At 42.8% G+C, this 27,817-nt stretch overlaps 1 protein-coding gene across 1 annotated transcript in view; it reads left to right on the top strand.

The window, feature by feature from the left end:
• Positions 1-27,358, top strand: part of tmem163a (transmembrane protein 163a) — a 98,689-nt gene extending 71,331 nt beyond the window's left edge. Inside the window, exons 3-5 of the mRNA XM_048599238.1 lie at positions 3,344-3,455; positions 12,838-12,979; positions 26,384-27,358. Of these exons, the coding sequence (XP_048455195.1) occupies positions 3,344-3,455; positions 12,838-12,979; positions 26,384-26,444 (315 nt within the window). The 3' untranslated portion in view covers positions 26,445-27,358. The remainder of the gene's footprint in view (positions 1-3,343; positions 3,456-12,837; positions 12,980-26,383) is intronic.
• The last annotated feature ends 459 nt before the right edge of the window (positions 27,359-27,817 follow it).

Here is a 27,817-nt window from a genome sequence, read left to right as displayed (position 1 = left end):
CAACCACTGCACCAATATGACAAATATGCATTCATTGGCTGTTATGCACGCCCAATTGAAAATTTTCTAATTAGGTACTAACTGAGTACTTTTAATTGTTGAAATACTGGAGAGATTAAAAAATGGTGGAGAGGAGAGGCTATCTGTAATTCAAGTTAATAAGTCACCAGGAGAGGTGAGATAATTTCAAGGATATTGCGTGAAGCCAGGCTGGAAATTGCAGAGGCATTGACCATGAGCTTCTGAATCCTCCTTAGATATATGAGGGAAGGTGGTGCCAGAGGATCTGAGAATTGCCTATGTTACACTTCTGTTGAAGAAAGGTTTGAAGTATAAACCAGCAACTACAGGGCAGTCAGTATAACCTCATTGGTGGGAAAACTTTTAGAAATGATAATTTGAAGCAAAATTAACAGTCACTTGACTATTGTGGATTAACTAAGGGAGATCAGCACGAATTGATTAAAAGTAAATCATGTTTAACCAGCTCAAGCTTGTTTTATTTGGTGTCGTAACAAAGAGGGTTGATGAGGCTAATACAGTTAATATCATATCCATGTACTTCCTAAGGTGTTCATAAAATGGATTTTCCAGCAAAATTAAAGACCATAGAATAAAAGAGAAAGCAGCAGATGGAAATAAGGCTGGCTGATTGACAGGAACTGGAGAATGGTGATGAAGATTGTTACTTGATGCAAAGAAGTTATTTAGGGGGATTTACCAGTGGTCACAGGACCACTGCTTTTCTCTATATGTAATAATGAGGTAATTTTAAGCATACAAGGCACAATTACAAAATTTGAAGTTGACATGAAGCTTTGAAGTAGTGTGAACTGCGAGGAGGATAGTAGACTTCAACAGTATGATGACAAGTAGAATGGATGGACCTGTGGCAAATGAAATTTAATGCAGAGAGTATTTTGGTATGAAGAATGAGTCAGAGAGCGAATAGTGTAGAGGATACAATTCTAAAGGGGTGCAAGAACAGACCTGGGTTTTTATCTGCTCCAAAAATATAAGGTTGTGTGGCAGATTGAGAAAAAGTTTAAAAAGGAATACTGGAAATAGAGGCATAGAATTCAAAAGCATGTAAGTTATAGTGATGATTTCTAACACACTAGTTTGGCTTCGATGAGAGCATTATGACTGGAACTACACTTTAGGAAGGATGTGAAGGCTTTAAGGAGGTTATAGAAAAGATTCACAAGAGTGGTTCCAGGGATGATGGGCTTCAGTTACATGGATAGATTGAAGAAATTCCTGTTTGCCTCCTTGGGGAAGAAGAGGTTTGAAGGAGATATATTGACAATATTCAAAATCATGAAGTATCTGGACAAATAGGTAGACACAGTTTCCATTGGAATGTTGAAAATCAGACAGCACCAATTGGAAGTGGATGGCAAAAGACCCAACATGACATGTAGAAGAACCTTTCTCTACACCTAGTGTTTAGGCTGTGTACTAAATCACCTGAGTACAGCAGATTCAATCGTACATTTTTAAAAGATAATTGAAAAAATGTCTGAGGAGAAATGTTCTCAGGGCCACTGGGGAAAGGTAGTGGAGTGGAAACAGCTGAGTTGCTCTTGCAAAGAGCCAGCAGGGACACAATATACTGAAAGGCCTTTAATGTTGTGTACCTCAATCAAAAAGACAAAAAGACATTTTGTTTGTACTTTTAAAATTTTCTTCATTGCACTTCTTATCTCTTAGAAGTCTTGGATGACCATTTAGATAATTATTACTTTCTTGAGATAACCTCTTCAAAGCTCAGAAAAAGGTTGTTGGTAAGTCTCATCATGGTGCTTTTGTATATTTCCAGTGAGTATTTTCTATTGTCCCAGTTCTCAGCTTGTAAAGTTCTGTCTTGGATTGATCTTTGTTTCTTACTTTATTGAACTCAGAAATATTTGATATTTTGAGTTTTATTGAATGTTGAGGTTTTAAAAATACGTTTTCAACATGCTTTTCTCTCAGTTTCAAAGTGTTAGAACAATGACAGCGAAAGGTTAAAGACGTGCTTAGCAAGGTTAGATCACATGGAATACTGGGAGAACTTGTCATTTGGATAAAGAACTGCCTCGAAGATAGAGGATAGAGGGTGGTGTTGGAGGGTTGCTTCTCAGTCTGGAGAACTGTGACCAGCGGTCTGCCACACGGATCGGTGCTGGGCCCACTGCTTTTTATCATTTATATAACTGATTTGGATGTGAACATAGGAGGTATGATTAGTAAGTTTGCAGATGACAACAAACTTGGAGGCGTAGTGGACAGCGAAGAAGGTTATCTCAGAGTACAACAGGAACTTGATCAAATGGACCAATGGGCCGAGGAGTGGCAGATGGAGTTTAATTTTGATAAATGTGAGGTGCTACATTTTGGAAAGGCAAATCAGGACAGGACTTATACACCTAATGGTAAGGTCCTGAGGAGTGTTGCAAAACAAAGAGACCTTGGAGTACAGGTTCATAGTTCCTTGAAAGTGGAGTCACAGGTAGATAGGATATTGAAGAAGGCATTTGATACAATTGCCTTTTTAGGTCAGTGCATTGAGTATAGGAATTGGGAGGTCATGTTGCAGCTTTACAGGACATTGGTTCGGCCTCTTATGGAATACTGTGTGCAACTCTGGTCTCCCTGCTATAGGAAGGATGTTGTGAAACTTGAAAGGGTTCAGAAAAGGTTGACAAGAATGTTGCCAGGGTTGGAGTGTTCGTGCTATAAGGAGAGGCTGAATAGGCTGAGGGGTGGCCTTATAGAGGTTTATAAAATCATGAGGGAATGGATAGGGTGACTAACTAAGGTCTTTTAGCCCGGGTGGGGAGTCCAAAACTAGAGGGCATAGGTTTAAGGTGAGAGGGCAAAGACCTAAAAGGGACCTAAGGGGAAACTTTTTCATGCAGAGTGTGGTGCGTGTATGAAGCAAGCCGCCAGAGGAAGTGGTGGAGGCTGGTACAATAACAACATTTAAAAGGCATCTGGATGGGTATATGAATAGGAAGGGTTTAGAGGGATATGGGCCTAATGCTGGCAAATGGGATTAGATTAATTTAGGATATCCAGTCAACATGGATGAGTTGAACCAAAGGATTTGTTTCCGTGCTATACATCTCTGTGGCTCCATGACATATAGATTGAAGTAACATATTTCATTGCTGCCACATGGTTTACATTTTTCCTTCTGGATAATAACACCATTCTAAAATACAAATAAATCAGTTTGTTTTGCTGTTAAAAAAATCTCTGAATTCTCCAAGATATTCTTGTAATATATCTAAATATAAACAAGTCATGTATTAACACAGTTGGATCTTGCACTAAAACATGTATTCTTTGTTTTTAGGATGATTTCCTTTTTAGTGTTTCAATCATTAGTGGAGTACTCTGCAGTATTCTGGCTGTGGTTAAGTTTATGCTTGGTAGAATCCTCACAAGCAAAGCCCTGATAACTGATGGTGAGTGTTGACACTTCACAAATATAATCTTCTGATGTATGGTCAATTAAAATATTTAAATTAGAAATAAAATATTCATGGAGTAGCATGGGAAACAGGAAGGTATGGTACACTGGAGCAATGCAGTGCAAACTGTAAACATGATGACTGAAAATATATGGGCAATAGAATCATAAAAAGTTTAGCATATGTGGCTCATCACACCTGTGAGAGCAATAGCTGCTGTTATCCATTCTCAAATTTCTGATATTAGACATAGGCTTTAATGTTAATTCCTTTTGAATACCTGTTACTAATAAAAGCAATTTTGTTCATTTCAAAACATACTTATGTGCATATGACTTAGGAGCAGGATTAGGCCACTCAGCCCCTTCAGACCGCCCTGCCAATTAATAAGATGATGGCAGTTACAGTTGTGGCCTCAAATTCATATTTCTGCCTACTTCCAATAATCTTTGACTCCCTTGTTGGTCTATGCCTCTGCCTTAAAGATATTCAATTTGCCTCCACCACTCTGTGAGAAGAGAGACCCAGAGCTTATGATATCCTGCAGAGAAAAAAAAATTCCTCCTTATCTTGATTCTAAATGGGAGACCCCTTACTTTTAAACCGTGACTCCTAGTTCCTCTCTCTCAAACTAACTCAGGGAAACATCCTTTCTGCATCCATCTGACAGTCTCCTCAATATATGAAAGGTTCTAATTGGATCATCTCTCAGTCTTCTGAGCATGAATGGATACAATCCCAAATGAACTTTCTCTCATTAAGTAACACCCCCACCCCCATCCTAGGTATCAGCTGGTTGAATTTTTTTTCAACCAATTTTAACATATTTTCTTCCTTCCTTAAATAACAAGAGCAAAATAGCACACAATACTTCAGATGAGGCCTTGCCAACATTCTATACAAAGTCATAGAACTGTACAGCATGGAAACAGACCCTTCAGTTTAACTTAGATAACAAGGTGTAGAGCTGGATGAACTCAGCAGACCAAGCAGCATCAGAGGAGCAGGAAAGCTGACGTTTTGGGCCTAGACCCTTCTTCAGACCATGCCAACCAGATATCCTGAATTAATCTAGTCCCGCTAACAGCATTTGGCCCTAATCCCTCTAAACTCTTTCTATTCATGTATCCATCCAGATGCCTTTTAAATGTTGTAATTGTATCAGCCTCCACTACTTCCCCTGGCAGCTTATTCCACACATGCATCACCCTCTGCATGAAAAAGTTGTCCCTCAGGTCCCTTTTAAATCTTTCCCCTCTCACCTTAAACCTATGCCTTCTCGTTTCAGACTCCCCCATCCCAGGGAAAAGACCTTGGCTATTCACCTTATCCATGCCCCTCATGATTTTATAAACCTCTATAAGGTTACCCCTCAGCCTCTGACGCTCCAGAGAAAATAGCCCTGGCCTATTCAGCCTCTCCAGCCTCTCCCTATATCTGAAACCTTCCAATCATGGCAACATCCTTGTAAATCTTTTCTGAACCCTTTCAAGTTCCACATAGCAGGGAGACCAGAATTGAACACAGTATTCCAATGCCCTGTACAGCTGCAACATGACCTCCCAACTCCCATACTCAATACGCTGACCAATAAAGGCAAGCATACCAAATGCCTTCTTCACTATCCTATCTACCTGTGACTCCGCTTTCAAGGAACTATGAACATGCACCCTACAGTCTCTTTGTTCAGCAGCACTCCCCAGGACCTTACCATTAAATGTATCAGTCCTGCCCTGATTCGTCTTTCCAAAATGCATCACCTCACATTTATCAAAATTAAACTCCATCTGCCACTCCTCAGCCCATTGGTCCATCTGATCAAGATCCTGTTGTCCTCTGACGTAACATTCTTTGCTGTCCACTACACTTCCAATTTTGGTGTCATTTGCAAACTTACTAACCAGACCTCCTGTGTTCACATCCAAATCATCTATATAAATGACAAAAAGCAGTGGGCCCAGCACCAATCCTTGTGGCATACCATTGGTCACCGTCCTCCAGTCTGATAAACAACCCTCCACCACTACCTAGGCAGTTCAGTATCCAAATGGCTAGTTCTTCCTGTACCCCATGTGATCTAACTTTGCTAGCCAGTCTATATAACTGTAGCAAAGCATCCTTACTTTTATATTCCATCCCCATTGCAATAACTGGCAACAATCCATTGGCCTTTCTAATTATTTACCTGTATGAGAAGTACCAGATCAATCTGTAGCTCTGCAATCTCTTTTTATTTAAATAATATGTGGCTTTTATATTCTTCTTGACACAGTGGAGAAGTTCACATTTTCCCATGTTATTCTTCATCAGCCCAATTTTTGCCCATTCACTTGACCTATCTATATCTACATACTCACACCTTCATCTAAGTCATTCAAGTTGATTGTAAATATTTGAGGCCCCAACACTGTTCCCTGTGACACAGCAGTCATCACATTCTGCCAACCTAAAAACAACCCAGTTATTCTGATCCTCTGCTCCCTATTAGCCAACCAATCCTCTATCTGTACAAGTAAGTTGCCCCTACATCTAACTTTTACTTTGCATAGTAAACTTTGATGTTGCACCTTGTCAAATCTCTTCTAAGTACAGCAAATCTATTCCTGCTCCTTTAAATATGTTGTTTGTTACTTTTTCAAAGAACTCCACTAAAATAATCAAATGTAGTTTTTCTTTCACTAACCATTCTGCTTTAAGATTTTCTAAATCTCCTGCATTTTCCTGTGACATTTAGGCTCACCAGTTTATAGTTTTCTGCTGTCTGTCTCCCTTATTTCTTGAATAGAGGAGTAAAGTTTACAATTGTCCAAAGTCATGAAAAGCTAGGGAATTTAAAAAAGGAAAAACAGTAAATTTATTCTATTAGCAGCTACTTCTTTTAACATCCTAGGATGAAGTCCATCAAGGCCAGGGCACCCAGGACTAGATTTTAGTCCTAATACTTTTCTCAACACTTTATCCTTGTGAATGTAATTGTTTTAAGTTATTTGCTGAGATCAGCCATGATCATATTACATTGCCAAGTTTGAAGGGCTGAATTGCCTACTTTTGTTCCTAGTTCTTGTGTTCCTTTTACGTTGTCATTCATAACTATTTCTGGGATGCTGTTTGTATCATATACAGTGAGGACAGATGGCAAAATATCTGTTTAATTAATCTTTCATTTCCTTGTTTTTCATTATTACGTTTCCAGACAATCTTTAGAGAACCAATGCTCTGTTTAATTACTCCTTTCATTTTTAAATACTTGTAGAAACTCTTACTTTCTGTTTTTATATATCCAGCTAGTTTTCTCTCATACTCAATTCTTATTAGTCTTTCGTCATTCTTTGCTGAACTTTATATTTTGGCCAATTTTCTGATCTGTCACTCACCTTTGTGGATTTATATGTCTTTTCTTTCAATTTGATACTATCCTGTTTAGCTAGCTTCTCAAACCATTCACAACCTCATCACCTCAGGTGACCTCCCACCAACAGCCTCCAACTTCATCGTTCCCCAACCCCACATTGCCCATTTCTGTCTCCTTCCCAAAATCCACAAACCGGCCGACCCGGCCTGCTCCTGCCCCACTGAACTTATCTCTGCTTACCTTGACTCTGTTTTCTCCCCCCTGGTCCAGGAACTCCCCACCTTCGTCCAGGACACCACCCATGCCCTCCACCTCCTCCAAAACTTCCAATTCCCTGGCCCCCAACACCTCATCTTCACTATGGACATCCAATCCCTGTACACTTGCATTCCCTACGGGGATGGTCTAAAAGCCCTCCGCTTCGTCCTCTCCGCAGGCCCAACCAGTCCCCCTCCAGTGACACCCTCATCCACTTAACCAAACCCGTCCTTACCCTTAACAACTTCTCCTTTAACTCCTCCCACTTCCCACAGACTAAGGGGGTGGCCATGGGAACCCGCATGGGCCCAAGCTATGCTTACCCCTTTGTAGGATACGTGGAATAGTCCTTCTTCTGCTGCTACACTGGCACTATTCCCCACCTCTTCCTCTGCTACATCAATGATTGTATCGGTGCTGCCTCATGCTCCCACGAGGAGCTTGAACAGTTCATCAACTTTACTAACACCTTTCACCCCAACCTCAAATTCACCTGGACCATCTCTGATACCTCCCTCTCCTTCCTGGACCTCTCTGTCTCCATCTCTGGTCACTGCCTTGAAACCGACATTTATTTCAAGCCCACGGACTCCCACAACTACCTAGACTACACCTCCTCTCACCCACCTTCCTGCAAGAATGCGATCCCCTACTCCCAATTCCTCCGCCTCCACCACCTCTGCTCCCAAGATGGGGCATTCCACTCCCGAACATCCTAGATGTCCTCTTATTTCAAGGATCGCGACTTCGCCCCTTCAGTGGTCGAAAAAGCTCTCGACCATATCTCTTGCGTTTCCCACACCTCTGCCCTCACATGCCCTCCCCACAACAAAAACAAAGACAGAATTCCCCTTGTCCTCACATATCACCCCACTAACCTCCAGATTCACCGTACCATTCTCTGCCACTTCCGCCACCTGCAATCTGACCCCACATCCAGGTATATTTCCCTCCCCACCCCACGGGGTGACACGGTGGCTCAGTGGTTAATACTGCTGCCTCACAGTGCCAGGGCCCTTGGTTTGATTCCCCCTCAGGCAGCTGTGTGGACATTCTACCCGTGTCTGCGTGGGTTTCCTCTGGGTGCTCCGGTTTCCTCCCACAGTCCAAAGATGTGCAGGCTAGGTGGATTGGCCGTGCTAAATTGCCTGCAGTGTTCAGCAATGTGTAGATTAGGTGGGTTATAGGGGGATGGGCCTGGAGGGGGGATGCTCTGAGTGTGGGTGTGGACTTGTTGGGCCGAAGGGCCTGTTTCCACACTATAGGAATTCTATTCTATCTGCCTTCCATAGGGGCCGCTGTCTCCATGACTCCCTCGTCCGCTCCACACTCCTCACTAGCCCCACCACCCCTTGCACCTTCTCCCGTAACTGCAGGAAGTGCTACACCTGCACCTACAACTCCCTCCTCACCTCCGTTCAAAGCACCAAACAAACCTTTCATATCAGACAGAGATTTACCTGCACATCCGTCAATGTGGTCTACTGCATCCGCTGCTCACTATGTAATCTCCTCTACATTGGTGAGACCAAGTGGAGGATTGGAGACTGCTTTGTAGAGCATCTGCGCTCTGTTTGCAACAAACGACAACACCTTTCGGTTGCAAAACATTTCAACTCCCCCTCCCACTCCCTGGGCGACATGTCCATCCTGGGCCTCATCCTGTGTCAGAATGACACCACCCGGAAACTGGAGGAGCAGCAGCTCATATTCCGCCTTGGGAGCCTTCAGCCCAATGGCCTAAATGTGAATTCTACCAGTTTCAAAATCTGCCCACCCCCAGCCTCATCCCATGACCAACCCTCCCTCTCATCCCCACCACCTGGACCTGACACAACCTATCCATTTTCTCTCCCACCGCTCCTCCCACCTCACTGACCAATCCCCACCAAGCCCTACCTGCACTCACCTGTCACCATCCCACCTACATTCCCCAGCCCCAGCCCTCCTCTCTCTATTTATTTCTGAGCTCCCTTCCCCTCCCCCATTTCTGAAGAAGGGTCCCGACCCGAAACATCAACTTTCCTGCTCCTCTGATGCTGCCTGGCCTGCTGTGTTCCTCCTGCTCCACACTGTGTTATCTCTGTTTCCTTTCGAAGCTTTTTTTCTCACTGGAAAGCATATTTTCTGAGTATCCTGAAATATCTCCTTAAATGTCTGCCACTGTATCTCTATCCCTTAACCCAGTTTCTCAGTTAACTCTAGCCAGCTCAGTACTTCAGCCCTCACAATTGCCCTTGTTTAAGTTTAAAACACCAGTTTTAGATCCACATTCTTGCCTGAAACTGAATATATAAATCAATCACATTATGGTAGCTGTTACTTGGGAATGCTATTCCCATGGGATCATTAATTAATCCTGTCTCATTGCACATTACCAGTTCTAGTATCTCCTGAACTCTGGTTGGCTTTAGAACATGCTGTTTTAAGAAACTGCTGAAAACTCTGAGTTCATGTCCTAGTTGTCCTTGCCAATCTGCCTGATCTAATCCATATGTAGATTAAAATTACCCATGTTTGTCACTGTACCTTTCTCACAAGCCCATTCAGCCCTATCAATTTTTCCTGTATATTCTGTCCTACAGTATGGTTGCTGTTAGGGAGCCGAGAAACCACTCCCACAGATGACTTCAATACCTTGACAATTTCTCATTTCTAACCAAATTGATTATACATCCTAATCTCCAGAATTAAGATCTAACACTGCATACATTGTAGTCAAACAAGGACTAAATCACTTCCAAACATTAGCCAGACAATTCCACATTACAGTAACCCTCCAAATAGCCCATCCACTCAACTCATCAAGGACCAATTACCCTGTTCGTGGCTGAATCTGCAGATTCCACACTTGATGTATGAGACATCTTACAATCAATTAAACTAGAAAGGGAGCATTCTTGATCCTTAGTGACTGCCTAATCGCGTGTAAACTGTCTCCAAGCCAAGGAAAATAAAAATGGGCTCTATGACTGAAAGTTTGTTCAGGAGCATATTTTAAAGTCACTTAAAGGAGGGAGGATGAGTGGAGATGCAGAGAGGTTTAGGAAGGGAATTCCAGTGTTTTAACGCCTAGACAACCAGAGGTAAGACTGCTGATGATGGGGCGAAGGATGTCAGGAATCCACCAGAGGTCAGATTGTAAGATTATGGACTTCTCGGAAGACGAACCTTTGGAAACAGATGACACATGTATGACCTCCAAATTCCCCTATTAAACATAGGTACAATGAGATCAACGGAGATAGCAAGAACTGCAGATGTTGGAGTCAGAGTCGATACAATGTGGAGGAAGACAGCAGGTCAGGCAGCATCAAAGGAGGAGGAGAGATGACATTTTGGGCCTGGAGCCTTCATCAGGACTCCTGATGAACGGTCTAGGCTCAAAACATCAACTCTCCTGCTCCTCTGATGCTGCCTGACCTGCTGTGTTCCTCCAGCTCCACACTACAATGAAATCAGTGCTTCTTTACAGATGTGCAGCAGCAGGCTATAGGAATATTAAAGTTTCCACAGGCCAAGGGGTATACTATTGTGTGGCCCAACCTATGTCATGCATTTGGTTTGCATCAGACACAACAACTGAGTTGTGCAACAATAATCTACACATGGAATTTTAGGGGAGAAAGGCATTCAGGCTAATGAAGTGGAAGATAACATGTCGGAGACTAAACAGATTGCCAGGGATCAATACTTGCTAGAAGTGTCAAATAATATTTAATTTTAAATATATTAATTGATCAAACTCTGCTACACGGCTAATACTGCAAACTACCTACCCTAATCCTTGCAAAAATGCAATACCCATAAGCAAAACCTACTATGCAGTAGACAGTAGGATAATTATTTTCACCTCTGATGCCAATATAAAAAGCTGTTGCATGACTCAAAGCAAATGAAGTGCCAGCTTATTCATTTTCATTCCTATTAACATTGCCATTTCTTCACCCATCTGTGACCAAGAATAATGCCAACTATTTATACTGACCCTTTTGTGAAGTTTTATGCTAGTGTCTGTAGCATGGTCAATGCAAGTGATCACTAGTGATCACTGGTGGTCAGTGGTTAAGTGAGGTACCTACTGCTGACCAAAAAATAAATTCTGCTGAAAGATCAGGTGTTTTTTTTTTGGCAGAAATCACAGCTCTTTCATAACAGAGGGGTGAAGCAGGTGTTGAAATGTTCTTTTTAAATTCATTAAGTGGATGCAGGCAACATTGACCAGACCAGCATTTGCTGCCTATCCCTAACTGGCCTTGACAACATGAGTTGCATCCTCATACTGCTGCTGTGGTATAGCCACAGGGCTATTAAGGAGGGAATTCCAGGATATTGACCCAGTGACAGTGAACAAAGAACAATATTGTTCTGTGTCAGGATGGTGTGTGACTTGGATGGGAGCTTACAGGTAGGAGTGGTCTCATGCATTTGCTGCCTTATCCTTCCAGGCAGTAGAGGTCATGGGTTTGGAAGCTGTTGTTGAAGGAGCCAGGTTAATTGTGGCAGTGTATCTTGTAGACAGTAAGCACTGCTATCAAACATGCTGATGGTGAAGGGAGTGGATGTTGAAAGTGGTGGATCTGGTGCAAATAATGCTGGTTGCTTTGTCCTGAATGGTGTCAAGTTTCTTGAGTGTTTCTTGAGTCCCCATTCCAGGCAAGTGAAGAGTATTCCATTACATTCCTGACTTATGCCTTGTAGACGGTGGGCAGGTACCGCGAAGACAAGAAGTCAATTATTCACAACACAATTCTTAGCCTCCAACTTGCCCCTGTAGCCACAGGGGCAAGTGACTGCTTCAGTAAAGTTTCTGATCAGTGGTAATGCCAGGATTCAATAGTGAAAGGTTCAGAGATGGTGGGTGCCATTGAAACTCCATGATGCCATGGCTAATTAACTCATCCGCCCCCCAGCCCTCATTCTCATCCAGACAAGCACAAAGGATCTCGTACCTATTGCACAATTGCAAAGGCTGAGGCTCTTGCAGTTTTGCTTTTGGGGTTTCATTTTTTTGGCTCACTGATAGGCACACACTCCCTTCCCTGACTTCTGGTCAATAAGAAGACTCTGTGCTAAGGGATCTGATGCCTTCCTGACACAAATTTCCAGGTAACTTTCTCCTTTTCAGATGTGCCACAGTCTCTGCAGTTCAGCCTCAAGCTCATTAATTCAGACCTAGAGCCGCTTGAGCAGTAAATACTGATTGTAGATGTGTTTGCCCAGGATCACCATGGCATCTATAAGTGTTTACGTACTGAAACTGACAGATTACCTATTACCCTTATTCTGTTTTTAAATTAACTGTTTGAATAAATTGCGTAAGTATTTGTTTCTTTTATATTATTATAAACACTGCAACTAGTTATTATACTATTTTAAAACTTAGGAATCGAATAGGCATTAATCACTTACTAGATACTCAGCAAGCAATTAGCATCTTACCATGTAGTAGAGTAAGAAACAATTCCAACTGTCAGCACTCTGCCTCTGGCCCCCCTTTCACTTGCTGTTCCAGTTAATGCTGACTGCCTCTGAGTCTTCCTTATGGTCTCTCTGAAATATATTTTTATTAATTACTGTTGAACAGATAATTGTTTTTACATCTAAATCACATTTCAGTTTACTTTTGAAAAGATTCGGCATTAACTCCTGTTAATTGATTTAGAACTAATTTTGAATCAGTTGGTTAAGTTGTTACAATACACCATCTGGCAACTGTCCAACTATTGGCATTCACAGTTATATTCCTGTCTTTCTGTCTTGCAGGTTTTAACTCTTTAGTTGGAGGCATCATGGCATTTTCTATACTGATCAGTGCAGAAGTCTACAATCATAATCCTGGTGTCTGGTATTTGGATGGCAGTATAGGGATTCTCATTGGAATGATCATCCTTGCATATGGAATAAAGTAGGCTTCAACTTATTTTTTGAGAATTACAGCCCAGATCTTCTGGTCTCTGGAATATTGGAGACTGAACATGTGACCCAAGAAATCCCAATGCGTTGACCTCCTCGACATTGCCCGGACAATTTCTGGGCAATTCCCTTGCTCCATGGAACACTCCATTAATATCTCTGAAGTAGATTCAAAGATTTTGGAATAGTTATGCAGGAATTGTTGGAGAGAAATATTCCAGTGTCAACACTAGATTATAGCTATGATTGAACCACACCCTCTCCCCGACTACATTCCCATCTAATTCCCAACCTGATTGGACCTCACTATCACCTCCCCCACTTCTACCCCTTGACCCTTAACCTCCAGCCGTCTTATTATCCCCATGACCTGACCCAACTACCCTTCCCAGACTGAGTTGCTGATCCACCTATCCATCTCACCCACTTACACTTACCCAATTCATCCACCTGCCACCTCACCCATTCCTCTCTCCATGGATGATGCCGGACCTGCTGAGTTTGTGCAGCATTCACTGTTTGTTTCAGATTTCTGGCACCTGCAGTAGTTTGCTTTTATTCAAATGCCAACTTCATGTTGCCTGATCATTTGAATGGTTGCTGCATGTGGCCAGCACCAACTGTTTTGTTTATTTGCTGCTTGTATCAGAATTATGCTCAAAATTACAATCTGGTAACATCATTTAAAGTTAATGTGCATCTCAAAAAGGGAGGCAACATTATTGTTGATTCAAGTGCTGGCAGTCAAGAAGGAGATGTATCTGACCTGGGAAACAGTGAAGAATAGCACAAAATGGAGAAAGTGGGATTTAATGATTTTGAACACAGCACTGAAGGCCTTGGTGAAAAAGCTGGATAGTTAGACTGATGTCTTGTATTGTAAGAAGGCAACAGGCAATCCACGCACGCTGAAAAGCTGAGAGAGCGGATATCTGCGAAGGCCAATGCCATAAGCAACTCGAGTACCTGAATACTATTGTTGCACAAATGCTCAAGGTCACAAAATGCATTTTCAAATGTCATATTCTAGCAGCTGCACTGCTAACTGCAGATTCTGCTCAAATCACCACATACCTATTAACCATCTGCTAATAATTTCTATCAATCAGAGCTTATACTTAACATTCATATGGTTCTGCTTACCCTCCCAGGCTTTGCTGTGTTGTAAGCCTCCCAACCACAGCTTGTACACTGTCAGCAACTATCCATGACAGCTACATCACCCAAATAAATTAGGGCACAACATTCTGAGACACACTTTCATCTCTCTTACCCATAGCTGATAGGGGACAAGGATAACTGTATGTACTAAACCCTAAAGAGATGGTGGTGCTGGCCATTACTGGGGCACTCATTACTGAGGCCATGGCAGGGCTGTAACTATTGAAGAGAAACATCTCCTCATATCTAATCCTTCTTATCATATCCGCCAATCCCTCCCACCTGTGCCCCCCACCCCCAATAATTTGACACTTTCTTTTGATTCCCAAGCTGTGAATGACACCTCTTTGATGCCCATGTACCAAGCAGTTCTGAAGGTAGATCAGCAACACCTGCTGAAGAGCAATGAGCAACAAAAACTGGCCTTTCCAGCAACACTTTAAAAAAAATTCTGATTTAGCTGTCATTGGCTTAGCCAGCATTTATTACCCATCCCTGATGACCTTAATGTTTGTTTAAACTGGTGCAGTCCATGGAGGTGAGCGACACCCACAGAGCTGTTAGGAAAGAGTTCAAGAATGAAGACCCAGCAACAGTAAGTAAAGGAACAGTTGTGATATAATTTTAGGTCAGGATGGTATGTGGCTTGAGGGGAATTGGCAGGAGGTAGCATTCCTATGAATCTATTGCCCTCACCCATTTAGTTGGTAGAAGTTGTGTGTTTAGAAGCTGTTGTTGAAGGAGCCTTGCTCCATTTCTGATTGTAAAAAGAACATGCTGTTGTCACAGTGTATAGGAGGTGGATGGAGTATATGTTGCAGGATGTGATGTTAATCAGGTGTTTTTTTTTATGCTGGATGATGCCAAGATTCTTGAGTGTTGTTGGAGCACTCATCCACAGAAAAGGAGAGTAGTCCATCATAATCAGTCTTGTACCTTTACAAATGGTGGACAGGCTGAGGTGTCAGCAAATGAGTTACTTGTGCAGAACTCCAAAGTTTATCCTGGTCTTACAGCCACAGTATTTATGTGATAACAAGGTGTAGAGCTGGATGAACACAGCAGGCCAAGCAGCATCAGAGGAGCAGGAAAGCTGACGTTTCAGGCCTAGACCCTTCTTCAGAAATTTGTCATCAGTGGGTTCTCTGAAAGTGGCCACATGGCCAATGGCGGTGGGCACATTGTGGGGAAGGTCCTGGGTAGGGTTGGGGATTTGGGGGGTGGAGGAGGCCTGTGTTGGGTGGCAGGCACCAGTAAGTTTAGTGTACTTACGGTTTTTAGTGTCCAATAAAGCCGATTAGAATTATGAGTTCAGGTTGTGGATCCTGCGAAGAAAATGAAAAACAGGAGAGGTCCTTTGCAGGCCTGGGAGAGGGAGGCTCTGAGCTGGAGTAGGCTTGATTGTAGTACCAGGAAATGCCGGCGCATTGCTGCGAGTGTGTGTTTGAGGAGTCGCAGGGAGAAACGTTTTTGAAGGATCTCAATCTTCTGAATGTAGCGGTTGTCACGGTAGCGGCCAAATTGGGAAGGCCTAAATGTAGTCCATTGGGGATGATCCGGTTCCATAGGCAGTTACTAAGAAAGGTAATGTGGCTGTAGTACCTGGTTTGCTTCAGGACGTGGTCGAGCAGTTTCAGGGCCGAAGAGATTACGAGAGAGTTGCAGTAGGAGAGAAATCCACTGAGGTCTTTCTGGAGGGAGGAGGGTAACTTCAAGGTAGGCATCCTTAGAAGAGGCTTCGCAGTGGGGTTAAAATTGTTTCAGAGATAGTAGGAACTGCAGATGCTGGAGAATCTGAGATAACAAGGTGTAGAGCTGGATAAACACAGCAGGCCAAGCAGCATCAGAGGAGCAGGAAAGCTGACGTTTTGGGCCTAGACCCTTCTTCAGAAAGTATTTATGTGGTTGGTCGAGTTCAGTTTCCAGTTAATAATAATCTGCAGGATATTTATAGTTGGGGTTTCAGAAATGGTAACATTGTTAACTTATAAATGAATGGAAGATAGTTAAGACTCTTGTTGGAGTTGGTTGTTGCCTTAGATTTGTGTGGCACAAATATGACTTGCATGCTTCTATTAGGTCACTTTTCACACAGAGGCACATATGCATTTTGTGCTTCTACATAGATTGCATCTTATGGCTGTTAGCTTCATTAATTTGTACTCGAACAATTTGTACTAACTTGGAGGCTACCAGCCTCTCTAACTAGTATTGCTTTTTAGTGCATAGGGAATGTCATGGTTTGAAGCACTGAACAGTCAATTGGGTGTACTTATCGCTGCACAGCTCTGTGCTACACCAGTGTCACACCAGCATCTTATGTAACAACTCACCGCATGTGTTTCAACCAAATGTCCACATCTGAGAGTGAAAAGGTAGCAGTCTTTAGTGAGATCTAGGGGAACTACGATTAGTCAAGGGGTACTGCCACAGTCTGTCTGCTTCACCAATTCTAGCCCTGGGAGTTGGCAGGGGTTATGTCAGATACTAATGCGTATCAGAGTTCGGATATTGAGCCATAGTTACATATGTGCAGAATGACTGGTGGCCCTTAGCGTGCACAATAGATTGCCCTTAGAAAATTCAGATCATTAACCTTCTGCCTGCATTACTTTGCATTGCATTTAATCTAGGACACTGCATTGAGCTGACCACCATCTGGTCAGGTTGACTGAGCATCTTTGGTGGTCTGCAGGATCCAGCACTGCCCTCTTCTTCACCACCCTGTCCTTTTGGTAAACTGAGAAGATAACAAAAACCAAAAGATCTGTGGATGCTGTGAATCAGAAACAAAAACAGAAGTTGCTGGAAAAGCTCAGCAGGTCTGACAGTATCTGTGAAGACAAATCATAGTTAATGTTTTGGGTCCAGTGACCTTTCCTTAGAACCTCCCCAGTTCATCAGTCCTGATGAAGGGTGTAAACCTGAAATGTCAACTTTGCTGCTCCTCTGATGCTGCCCGACCTGCTGTGTTCCTCCAGCTCTACACTGTATTGATTCTGACTCCAGCATCGGCAGTTCTTGCTATCTCTATGGTGGTCGTGGCATGTGAATCTCACTCAAAAAACCATTTTGCCTAAAAATAGCAAAATTGAGTCCATTGTATTAGCTGCATTTTGCTAAACATTCATGGAACAGTTGCGCACATTCATTAGGATAGCATCTGTCAGTTCTACTGTCAAATGTGCTTGTGTAACAGATCATATTTTTGAAGCTGTTAAGGGTACCCAAGAAATGGATGCTAATTATCCCAATTTCTTGTTCATCATTTTTGTCTAACATCTAAACAACAATCCAACACTATCTGGGACTGGTTCTCCCATTACCATTCTGTGGTTGTGAGGCAATAGCCTAGCGGTATTATCGTTGGACTGTCAATCCAGAGATCCAAATAATGTTCTTGGGACCCAGGTTTGAATCCCGCCATGGCAGATGGTGGAATTTGAATTCAATAAATATCTGGAATTAAGAGTCCAAGGACGACTGTGAATCCATTGTTGATTGCTGGGGGAAGATCCCACCAGGTTCACTAATGCCCTTTAGGGAAGGAAACTGCCATCCTTACCTAGTCTGGCCTACATGTGACTCCAGACCCACAGCAATGTGGTTGACTGTTACCTGCCCTCTGGGCAATTAGGGATGGGCAATAAATGCTGCCTAGCCAATTATTCATTCAATTAATTTTTAAAAAAAGGCATGGATAATGTATTAGAATCACATCAAGCAAATGTATTCCATTTTCATTGCTTAAGAACTTTCTACAATGTTAATGGCTGGATAAAGTCCTGAACAAGCAAGAGTGTTCGTCAGAGCTCAGATTCATGGGGTTGGTTGCAAGTTGTTTGCATGGATAGTTCCCCATACCAAAGGCATGATTCTGAGGCTAACTAAGCATAGGAACCTGCACTGTAGGAGGTACTAAACTTACAAAAGAAGATACTCTGAAAGCCATTGTCAAATCATGCAAGTTGGACCCCATTACAAAGACATAAAAACAACATTGAACATAGTTAAATGGAAAAGTCTCTGCCATCAACATATTTTTTGTCCTCACTGTCCACGGGTATAGTGCCGGAAGATTGGAAAGAGGCAAACGTCATTCCCTTGTTCAAAAAAGGGAACAGGGATAACCCCGGAAATTACAGGCCAGTTAGTCTTATGTCAGTGGTGGGCAAATTATTGGAAAGGGCTCTGACAGACAGGATTTATAATTACTTGGAAAGGCACAGTTTGATTTGTGATAGTCAGCATGGATTTGTGAGGGGTAGATCATGCCTCACAAACCTTAGTGAATTCTTTGAAGAGGTGACCAAACACGTGGATGAAGGTGGAACAGCGGATGTGGTATACACGGATTTAAGTAAGGCATTTGATAAGGTTCCCCATGGTAGGCTCATGCAGAAAGTAAGGAGGCATGGGATAGGGGGAAATGTGGCAGATTGGATTCAGAATTGGCTAACCCTCAGAAGACAAAGGGTGGTAGTGGATGGAAAATATTCAACATGGTGCTCAGTTACGTGTGGTGTACCACAAGGATCTGTTCTGGGTCCTCTTCTATTTGTGATTTTTGTAAATGATTTGGATGAAGGAGTGGAAGGGTGGATTAGCAAGTTCGCGGATGATACGAAGATGGGTCGTGTTGTGGACAGTGCGGAGGGCTGTTCTAGGTTACAAAGGGACATTGATAGAATGCAGAGCTGGGCTGAGAAGTGGCAGATGGAGCTTAACCCTGAAAAGTGTGAGGTGATTCATTTTGGAAGGACAAACTTGAAAGCAGAATACAGGGTTAACGGAAAGATTCTTGGCAGTGTGGAGGAGCAGAGGGATCTTGGGGTTCATGTTCACAGTTCCCTGAGAGCTGCCACCCAGGTGGATAGAGTTGTTAAGAAGGCGTATGGTGTGTTAGCTTTCATTAATAGAGGGATTGAGTTCAAGAGCCGTGAAATTATGCTCCAGCTACACAAAAGCCTGGTTCGGCCACATCTGGAGTATTGTGTCCTGCTGTGGTCACTTCATTACAGGAAAGATGTGGAAGCGTTAGAAAAGATGCAGAGGATATTTACCAGGATGTTGCCTGGAATGGAGGGAAGGTCTTACGAGGAAAGGTTGAGAGAGCTAGGGCTTTTCTCTTTAGAACGAGGAAGGTTGAGAGGAGACTTGATAGAGGTGTACAAAATGATCAGAGGTATAGATAGAGTAGACAGCCAGAGACTTTTTCCTAGGGTGGAGGTAGCTTTTACGAGGGGACATAGTTTTAAAGTGAAAGGAGGTAGATATCGAGGAGACGTCAAAGGTAGGTTCTTTACTCAGAGAGTGGCCGGGGCGTGGAATGCATTGCCGGAGAGGGTAGTGGAGTCGGCCTCATTAGGGGCATTTAAGAGGCTATTAGATAGGCATATGGATGATAGTATAAGGTAGCAGTGGAGGTTAGAAAGACCTTAGGTTTAGGGTAAAAGTTTGGCACAACATCGTGGGCCGAAGGGCCTGTACTGTTCTATGTTCTATAAAGATAGGGACACGATTAGACCATTTGGACCTATTCAAATGATCTCAGCTCATCATCCAACTCAGTATCCTGTTCCTACTTTCTCCCCATAACTTTTGACCCCGGGGGGTTGTGTGCAAGAGAGGTGGAGATTGAGCCCATAGACAGAGAGAGGACGGTAGTTGGGCAGAGAAAGGAATAGACAATAGTGATCCACGGAGAATGAAAAGCTGCTAAAGGAGACCATTAGTAGGTGAAAATAGGTTATCTGTGGTGAAAACAACCCACATTATGACAGGGCCAGAGGTGGGGAAGGGTATGGGAGGTGCTGCTCAGGCCTCAATAAAATTATTGAACTAAATATTAAATGTTTCTGGGTCCTTAACTAGAAGCTTAGGTTCTGTTCTTCCTGCTTGTGCTGTACTTAGCGAGAGCACTGAATAGGCCTAAGACAGAGAGATTGGCCAGAGAGATCTGCAGAGCACCCGCAAAGTCTGCATTTTGTCTCCTCAATGTAATGTAGAGGAGACTACACAGTGACCAGCAAATACAGTAGACTAGATTGAAAGAAGAGCTGGTAAACTGCTGCTTCCCCGGAAGATGCATTTGGGGCCATGGATAGTGAGGAGGGAGATCTGGAGGAAGGTATAGATAGTCTGATTAGCAAGTTTGCAGATGACACTAAGATTGGTGGAGTAGCAGATAGTGAAGAGGACTGTCGGAGAATGCAGCAGAATATAGATAGATTGGAGAGTTGGGTGGAGAAATGGCAGATGGAGTTCAGTCCAGGCAAATGCGAGGTGATGCATTTTGGAAGATCCAATTTAAGAGGAAACTATACGGTAAATGGAAAAGCCCTGGGGAAAATTGATGCACAGAGAGATCTGGGTGTTCAGGTCCATTGTACCCTGAAGGTGGCAACGCAGGTGGATAGAGTGGTCAAGAAGGCATACGGCATGCTTTCATTCATTGGATGGGGTATTGAGTACAAGAGTTGGCAGGTCATAGTTGTATAGGACTTTGGTTCGACCATATTTGGAATACTGCATACAGTTCTGGTCGCCACATTACCAAATGGGAGAGGAGGTTCATCAGGATGTTGCCTGGTATGGAGGGCGCTAGCTATGAAGAGAGGTTGAGTAGATTAGGATTATTTACATTAGAAAGACGGAGGTTGAGGGGCGACCTGATTGAGGTCTACAAAATCATGAGAGGTATAGACAGGGTGGATAGCAAGAAGCTTTTTCCCCCCCAAGAGTGGGGGGCTCAATTACTAGGGGTCACGATTTCAAGGTGAGAGGGGAAAAGTTTAAGGGAGATATGCGTGGAAAGTTCTTTACGCAGAGGGTGGTGGGCACCTGGAACGCGTTGCCAGCAGAGGTGGTAGAGGCTGGCACGATAGCGTCATTTAAGATGGGCAGGGAGCAGAGGGATACAGATCCTTGGAAAATAGGTGACAGGTTTAGATAGAGGATCTGGATCGGCAGAGGCTTGGAGGGCCGAAGGGCCTGTTCCTGTGCTGGAACTTTCTTTGTTCTTTGTTTGTTCAAATGGGTGTTACAATTTCTGCAATTACTTGGGAAGGTGCCAGGGAGGGGTGTTGAGAGTGGAGGATGAGTGGACCAGGTTGTCCCAGAGGGAATTCTCCCTGTAGAAGGATTACAAGGGGAGTGGAGGAGAATATCTTTGATGGCATCTCACTGGAGGTGGTGTAAATGGCAGCTTACGATCCCCTGGCTTATGACAGGGATGTTGGTGGGGTGGCAAAGAGATCCTAGCATTGTATTGTGTGAAAGAAGGGTGAGGGCAGAAGTGCGGGAAGCGTGTCGGACACAGCTGAGGGCCCTGTCAACTCGTTGTGGGAGGTGGCATCATCACAACAGAAGTGATGGAGATGGAAATTTGGGGAGAATAGAGTTCTTTATAGGAAATGAAGTGTCAGGATGGGTAGTCCTGGTAACTATGGGAATCAGTGGGTTTGTCATGGTTATCTGTGGCCAGCCAATTCCCACAAATGGGAACAGAGATGTTGAGGAGGAGGGAGGAGTCAGGGATAGACCAAGTGCAGGTGAGGGCAGGGTGGAAATTGAACACAAAACTGATCAATTTTTCCAATTCCAGATGTGAAGACAGTAAGGACTGCAGAGGATGGAAGTTAGAGTCAATAAATGTGGAGCTGGAAAAGCACAGCAGGTCAGACAGCATCCGAGGAGCAGGAAAGTCAACATTTGGGGCCAAAACCCCTTTGTCAGGAGTGGGGAGGGGTACGGGAGCACATAAATAAATTGGGGGCGGGGGTGGGTCTGTGGGGAGTAGGTGAGATGGAGATAGGTCTTAGGGGTTATTACGGTTGGTCAGTGGGAAGGGTGGAGTGGACAGATGAGTAGGAAGATGGACCGGTTGGGGATGGAGAGATTTTTCTCAACTGCATCTCCCCCATTTCCCACACTTCTGCCCTCAAACCCTCTCCTGCCCAACAACAGTAAGGACAGAGTCCCCTTAGTTGTCACTTACTACCCCACCAACCTCCCAATACAATGCATCATTCTCCAATATTTCTTCCACCTACAGACCCCACCACCAGAAAGATATTTCCTTCCCCACCCCTGTCCACTTTCCGGAGGGATCGTTCATTCCATTACTCCCTCATCAGCTCCATACTTCCCAACCCCTCCACCACAGCTGGTACCTTTCCCTGCAACTGCAAGAGGTGCTACACCTGCCCCTACATCTCCCCTCTCACCTCCATCCAAGGCCCTAAACAATCTTTCCAAATCTGGTAGAGATTCACCTGCACTTCATCCAACCTCATCTACTGTATCTGTTGCTCCCAATGTAGTCTCCTCTAAATTAGGGAGGCCAAATGCAGACTTGGGGACTGGTTTGCAGAGCATCTGTGCTCAGCATGCACCAACCAACCTGACCTTTGGTTACCATTCACTTTAACTTCCCTTCCCACTCCCCTGGTGATATGTCAATCCTTGGCCTCCTCCACTGTCAGAATGAGGCCAAATGTAAACTGACAAACATCACCTCATATTTCACCTTGGGACCCTACAGGCCAATGGCCCGAATATTGAGTTTACCAGCTTAAAATCTCTCCTCCCCCAACCTGTCCATCTTCTGACTCACTTATCTGCTCCACCCTTCCCACTGACCAACCCCAATAATCCCCTACCTACATCCACCTATCTCTAACTCACTTACTGTTCCCCCGGCCCCACTCCCCTCCCCGGTCCTGAAGAAGGGTTTCGGACCAAGATGTTGGCTTTCCTACTCTTTGGATGCTATCTGACCTGCTGTGCTTTTCCAGCTCCACATTTATTGACTCAGGTCATTGATATACTAGAGAAACAGTTGTGGGGAAGAGCCACAAGTTGGATTGGAACAAGAAATATCCCACTAACCCCACAAAGAGACAGGCACACACTCGGGCCCTTGAGGGTATCCACACCCAACCCTTTGAGCTGAAGAAAGTGAGAGGAGTTAAAGGAGAAATTGTTCAAAGTGATGACAAGCTTGGTCAAGTGGAGGAGTGTGGTGGCTTGGAGCCTGTGTGGAGGGAGATCACCAGATAAAATAAAACTAGCATTCGTTGTGTCCTGGTATTTGATGGTGGTGTCATGGTCCAGAGGGAGATAGGAGGTGTCCAAGAACTGGCGCTCAGCCTCCACATTGGATAGGTCAGTACACCAGCCAACAACAGTACATCCTTGTTAGCAGACCTGATTGCAAAGTCAGGGTTGAATCTTAGAGCACAGAGTGCTGTCAGTTCAGGAGGAGAGTGGTTTAAATGCCTGAGAGGGGGCAGAGAAATTATGGCGACTGATGTCATGTTGATAGTTCTCAATGAACAGGTTGAATGCAGGTAAAAGTCTAGGAGGGGTCCAGTTGGAGGGAATATTTGAAGTGGCTGAAGGAGTCTGTGGAAGGTGGAGGGGACTCATCCATGGAGGCAACGGCAATGGAAAAAAAATGTTTTAACCAATCCAATCCAATCCCTCTTTATACATCAGTCCTGCCATCCCAGAAATCAGTTTGGTAAACATTCATTGCGCTCTATCCACAGATACATCATGATTCCTCAGTTAAGGAGGCCAAAATTGCATACATTACTCCACATCTGGTCTTACCAATGTCTTTTATAACTGCAGCAAGACATCCCTGCTCCCGTACTCAAATCTTTTTGTTGTAAATCCAACGTATCAGTTAGCTTCTTCACTGCCTGCTGCACGTGCATACTCACTTCCATATAACTGGTGTACAAGAACACCCAGGTCTTGGTACACTTCCCCCTTTCCCCATTTGAATAATAATCTGCCATCCTGTTTTTGCTACCAAAGCCAATGACCTTTTTAATCCAAGTTATACCTCATCTACCATATTTTTGTCCACTCAATCACACTGAAGCATCTCTGCATCATTACAGTTCAACCTCCCACCCTTCTTTGTGTTGTCCATGACTTGGAAATTTTACATTTATTTCCCATATCTAAAATCATTAATATAAACAACCCAAGTATTTCAGCAAGAGTCAGTTCCCTATGGAAAACCAATACCTTCATCAACCACTCCAACACTGATATCATTTATAATATTTGCCATCAGATCTTCAACACGAGTGTTTATTCTCTCTAGTTTAGTGACTTCTCATTTGTGATGTTACATTAGATCTTGTTTTGAAGTAACAGGGCAATCCACAATCAGAGACAAAAACAAATTGCTGGAAAAGGTATAGCAGTATCTGTGGAGAGAAATCAGAGTTAATGTTTCAGGTCGAGTGACCTTTCCACAGAACGCTGATTTCTCTTCAGAGATGCTGCCAGATCTGCTGAGCTTTTCCAGCAATTTCTATTTTTGTTTATTTTTGAATACATAATCATCTATTTAAACCCTTTTACCATCCTTCAGACTTCTTTTAAAAGAACTCTTGTTCACCCTTCGTCTTCGTCTGTACAGAAAATCCAAATCCCAGCTTGTTCTGATGTTCCTTTTGTTGATTTTGTTTTTAAAAAAAACCATTTCCATAAAGATCTTCTCCAATGTCCTAACACATTTTTAAAATGGAAAGCAGAACTACAGAAACACTATTATTGTTCCAGAAATAAACAGCAAAATTGCATCTAGATATTTTTATGGTATGTTAACTTGCATGGCTATGTTTAGAACATATTAATTAATAACTCCTAATTTTGTTTTGCTCTTCCACTTACACTCATTTTCATATGCTTTTCTTGTTCATTCTTACAAACACTATTCCTTTTTTTTTCCCATTTATTGCACGATTATTCTATTAGTTTTGACAGGCAACATGGCAGCAGCTATTTGTCAATGTGAACTGTTGTCTATTGCTTTTAGTTATGGTATAGCCGTTGGATATATTCAAGTTTAGCAGGATGTAGCAACATAATGGCACATTTTCACAGTTGAAAAATTACATGGAAGGAATTGCCATGCAGTTTTAGTAGTAGCTATGTCTCATCAGGGAACACAAAGTTGGATACTCACTGTATTTAGACTTGGGGGCAATTTGTTTTCTTTCTTCCATGTTACAACCCCCCCAATATCCAGAGATGCTCTTACAGCTGAACATTCTTTTCTCCCCCATCACCAAATTACCCATGGTATTTTTTTTTTAAATCAACTATTAGCCACCACGTCCAGTAAATCATCAGAGTTTTCAAATTAATTAACGCTAAGGGCAAACCAAAGGTGAACGATGGTAGGGAGAGGGGAAGGGGGCTGAACTGAAACAGAGTTGGAGTAACTTCTGTTAACTAGTTTATTTGAAACTACGGCCAAAGAGACATCACTGAATTTGGAATTCATATTTGTCAAGCTTACAAATTGCTCAGTTACAGTAAAAGTTATAAGCAGCAATCACATACAAAGGGATGGATTGTGGCAGGTATCATTTGCAGCTGGGCCCACTTCAGTTTCTCAGCAGTGGCAAAACCTTCCCAATTTATTGGCATTCAGCCTCTCTATGGAAGTAGCTAATCTGCTGCCATTCCTGCCTTCTGGTAGAATTGTCAATCTCTAGGTTCTGACCCACTCAGAGTACATGCAAATGCTGTGTTCCCAGCCATTTACCTTTGTAAAGAGACCCTCACTAATTTTGGGGGGAGGGGAGGATACTGTTAGGTTAGAGGGAAGGCAGTGTGTGGAATGAGATGTGCAAATGACTAATGTTAAGAGTCAGCAGCAGTTCAATAAAGAACCTACCATGACCTTATGATATTCCAAAGCACTGTAAAACAAATGAAGTACTTTACAAGTATAATCATTTTTGTAATATACAGCATTCAATTTACAAGTCTTACAAACAGTGTAATCATAACTAAAGTCTGAGGGAGAAATGCTGACCAAGAAAGTAGCAGGAACTCCCTTTCTCATAATTAATCACCTAAGAGGACAGAGCCTTTTGTTTTATAGATCACCCAAAAGACTATACTTCTGACCATGCAATAGTGCCTCAGTTCTGCTTCTCGGGAGAGTCAGCCTGAATTATTTGCTTGCATCTCTAGAATGGAATCAAAACTCATGATGTTCTGACTCAAAAGCTACAGAAACACTGCTTACACCTCGAAAATATTTATTAGCATACCAAGGTTTTCTGTTTTTCTATTTTAAAATTTTCAGATATTAAAATAAATAGGCTGAAAGTCACATCTTACCTCATGAAAGTCAAAAGTATTGGCAATTGTGTCAAAGGATGATTATCAATTTAACCCTTCTATTTATTTCTAGGCTTCTGATTGACACAGTGCCACGAATAAAACAAACTCACAATTATGAAAGCTTTGAATAATAAACATGATGAAAATATGCAGTGGTGGCTCAGTTCTACAGGAATGAAGACTGCAAGACCTGGAATTAATCACTATGACAGTGACTGAAAAACAAAACATGGCCACTGCCTTATATCCCTATTTAACACCAAACCTAGTGAACTAAAATTAAGTGATGCTAAACATGGTGAACTGAATAATTTTAAGATTGAAGATGCAGCTCTTTGCTACTTTTTTTAATCCCCTCAAGAGCAAAGGGTAGATTTTAAGCTAGTGGACGACTTGTCAGAAAAGCATGCTAACCAGCAGCCCAATCTGCCAGGGGCAGGCTGAGTCACTTTTGAGGGCTGAATGTCATTATCATGATGAAAACACGTGGCTTGCTGGCACTGGGTCAGACCGGACAGCTGGGCCCTGAACAACAACATTACTGTTCTTGTGGAAGCCTGACATAGTACACCTCTTTGTGGCTAACAAACATTAAACTTATCTTTTAGGTACATTTTCCATTGCACCATTCACTAAAACTGGCTGTATATGTATTTTGTATGTTCCACTTAGTTGTCAGTCATTTACAATCAAGGTCACATATTCATCAATTTGTACATTTATAGAGCAACATCTTGAAATTACAAGTACTTCAATTGCACAGAAGACTCCTTTATAGACAGTGGCACCAAGTGCTGGTGTAAATGAGGTGGTAACAGGCTACTGCTTCATTTATGCTAATTGATCACAGTTAAAATCTACCCTATAAAATCTAATATACCTTCGGCAATCAGTTGAAAGTGGAACTAATACTCAAAATTGAGGAATGGTTAGAATTTTGTGTGAAATAGGCGATACATTATGGGCCAGATCTTCTGGTAGCAGGAATGAAGATGCACGGTCAGGATGCTGAGGGAAGGTTCAGATACATGCAGATGCATGGAAAACATAAAATTACATTGCCTGAGACACTCCATATGTGCCATAGATATTTCTTGATAGTGCTGTGCATCAAACAAAAGGGCATTTGAACTCCTGTATCATCTTGTACTAAATTATATCCAGACTTCATTGAAAATACCACAATGATCATTAACATAGGCTCCAGATTAGTAATTCCCACATATCCTTATCCTACACATACAAGGTCATCACCTGTATAACTAGGTTTAAGAATAGAATTATGTATGACGAATTAATAGCAATGCCAAAGTTATTTCCAGTTTTTGCCTTTTCCTTAATACTGAGCCAGCTAGCTGTGTTGTGATGCTGTCTGGATTGAAATAAACTGGTCAAGGCCTTCAACTGGTATCAGGACTGAAGTTCATGGTAAATGTAATCTTTAATATCTCACTGCCATCCAGAATAGAATCTACATGGATATTTAGAAATTTACATTGTGAAG

The sequence above is a fragment of the Rhincodon typus genome, chromosome 7 (assembly GCF_021869965.1).
Source record: "Rhincodon typus isolate 14 chromosome 7, sRhiTyp1.1, whole genome shotgun sequence".
NCBI lineage: Eukaryota > Metazoa > Chordata > Chondrichthyes > Orectolobiformes > Rhincodontidae > Rhincodon > Rhincodon typus.
The sequence above is the reverse complement of the archived record's forward strand: the minus strand, read 5'-3'. Positions and strand labels throughout refer to the sequence as shown.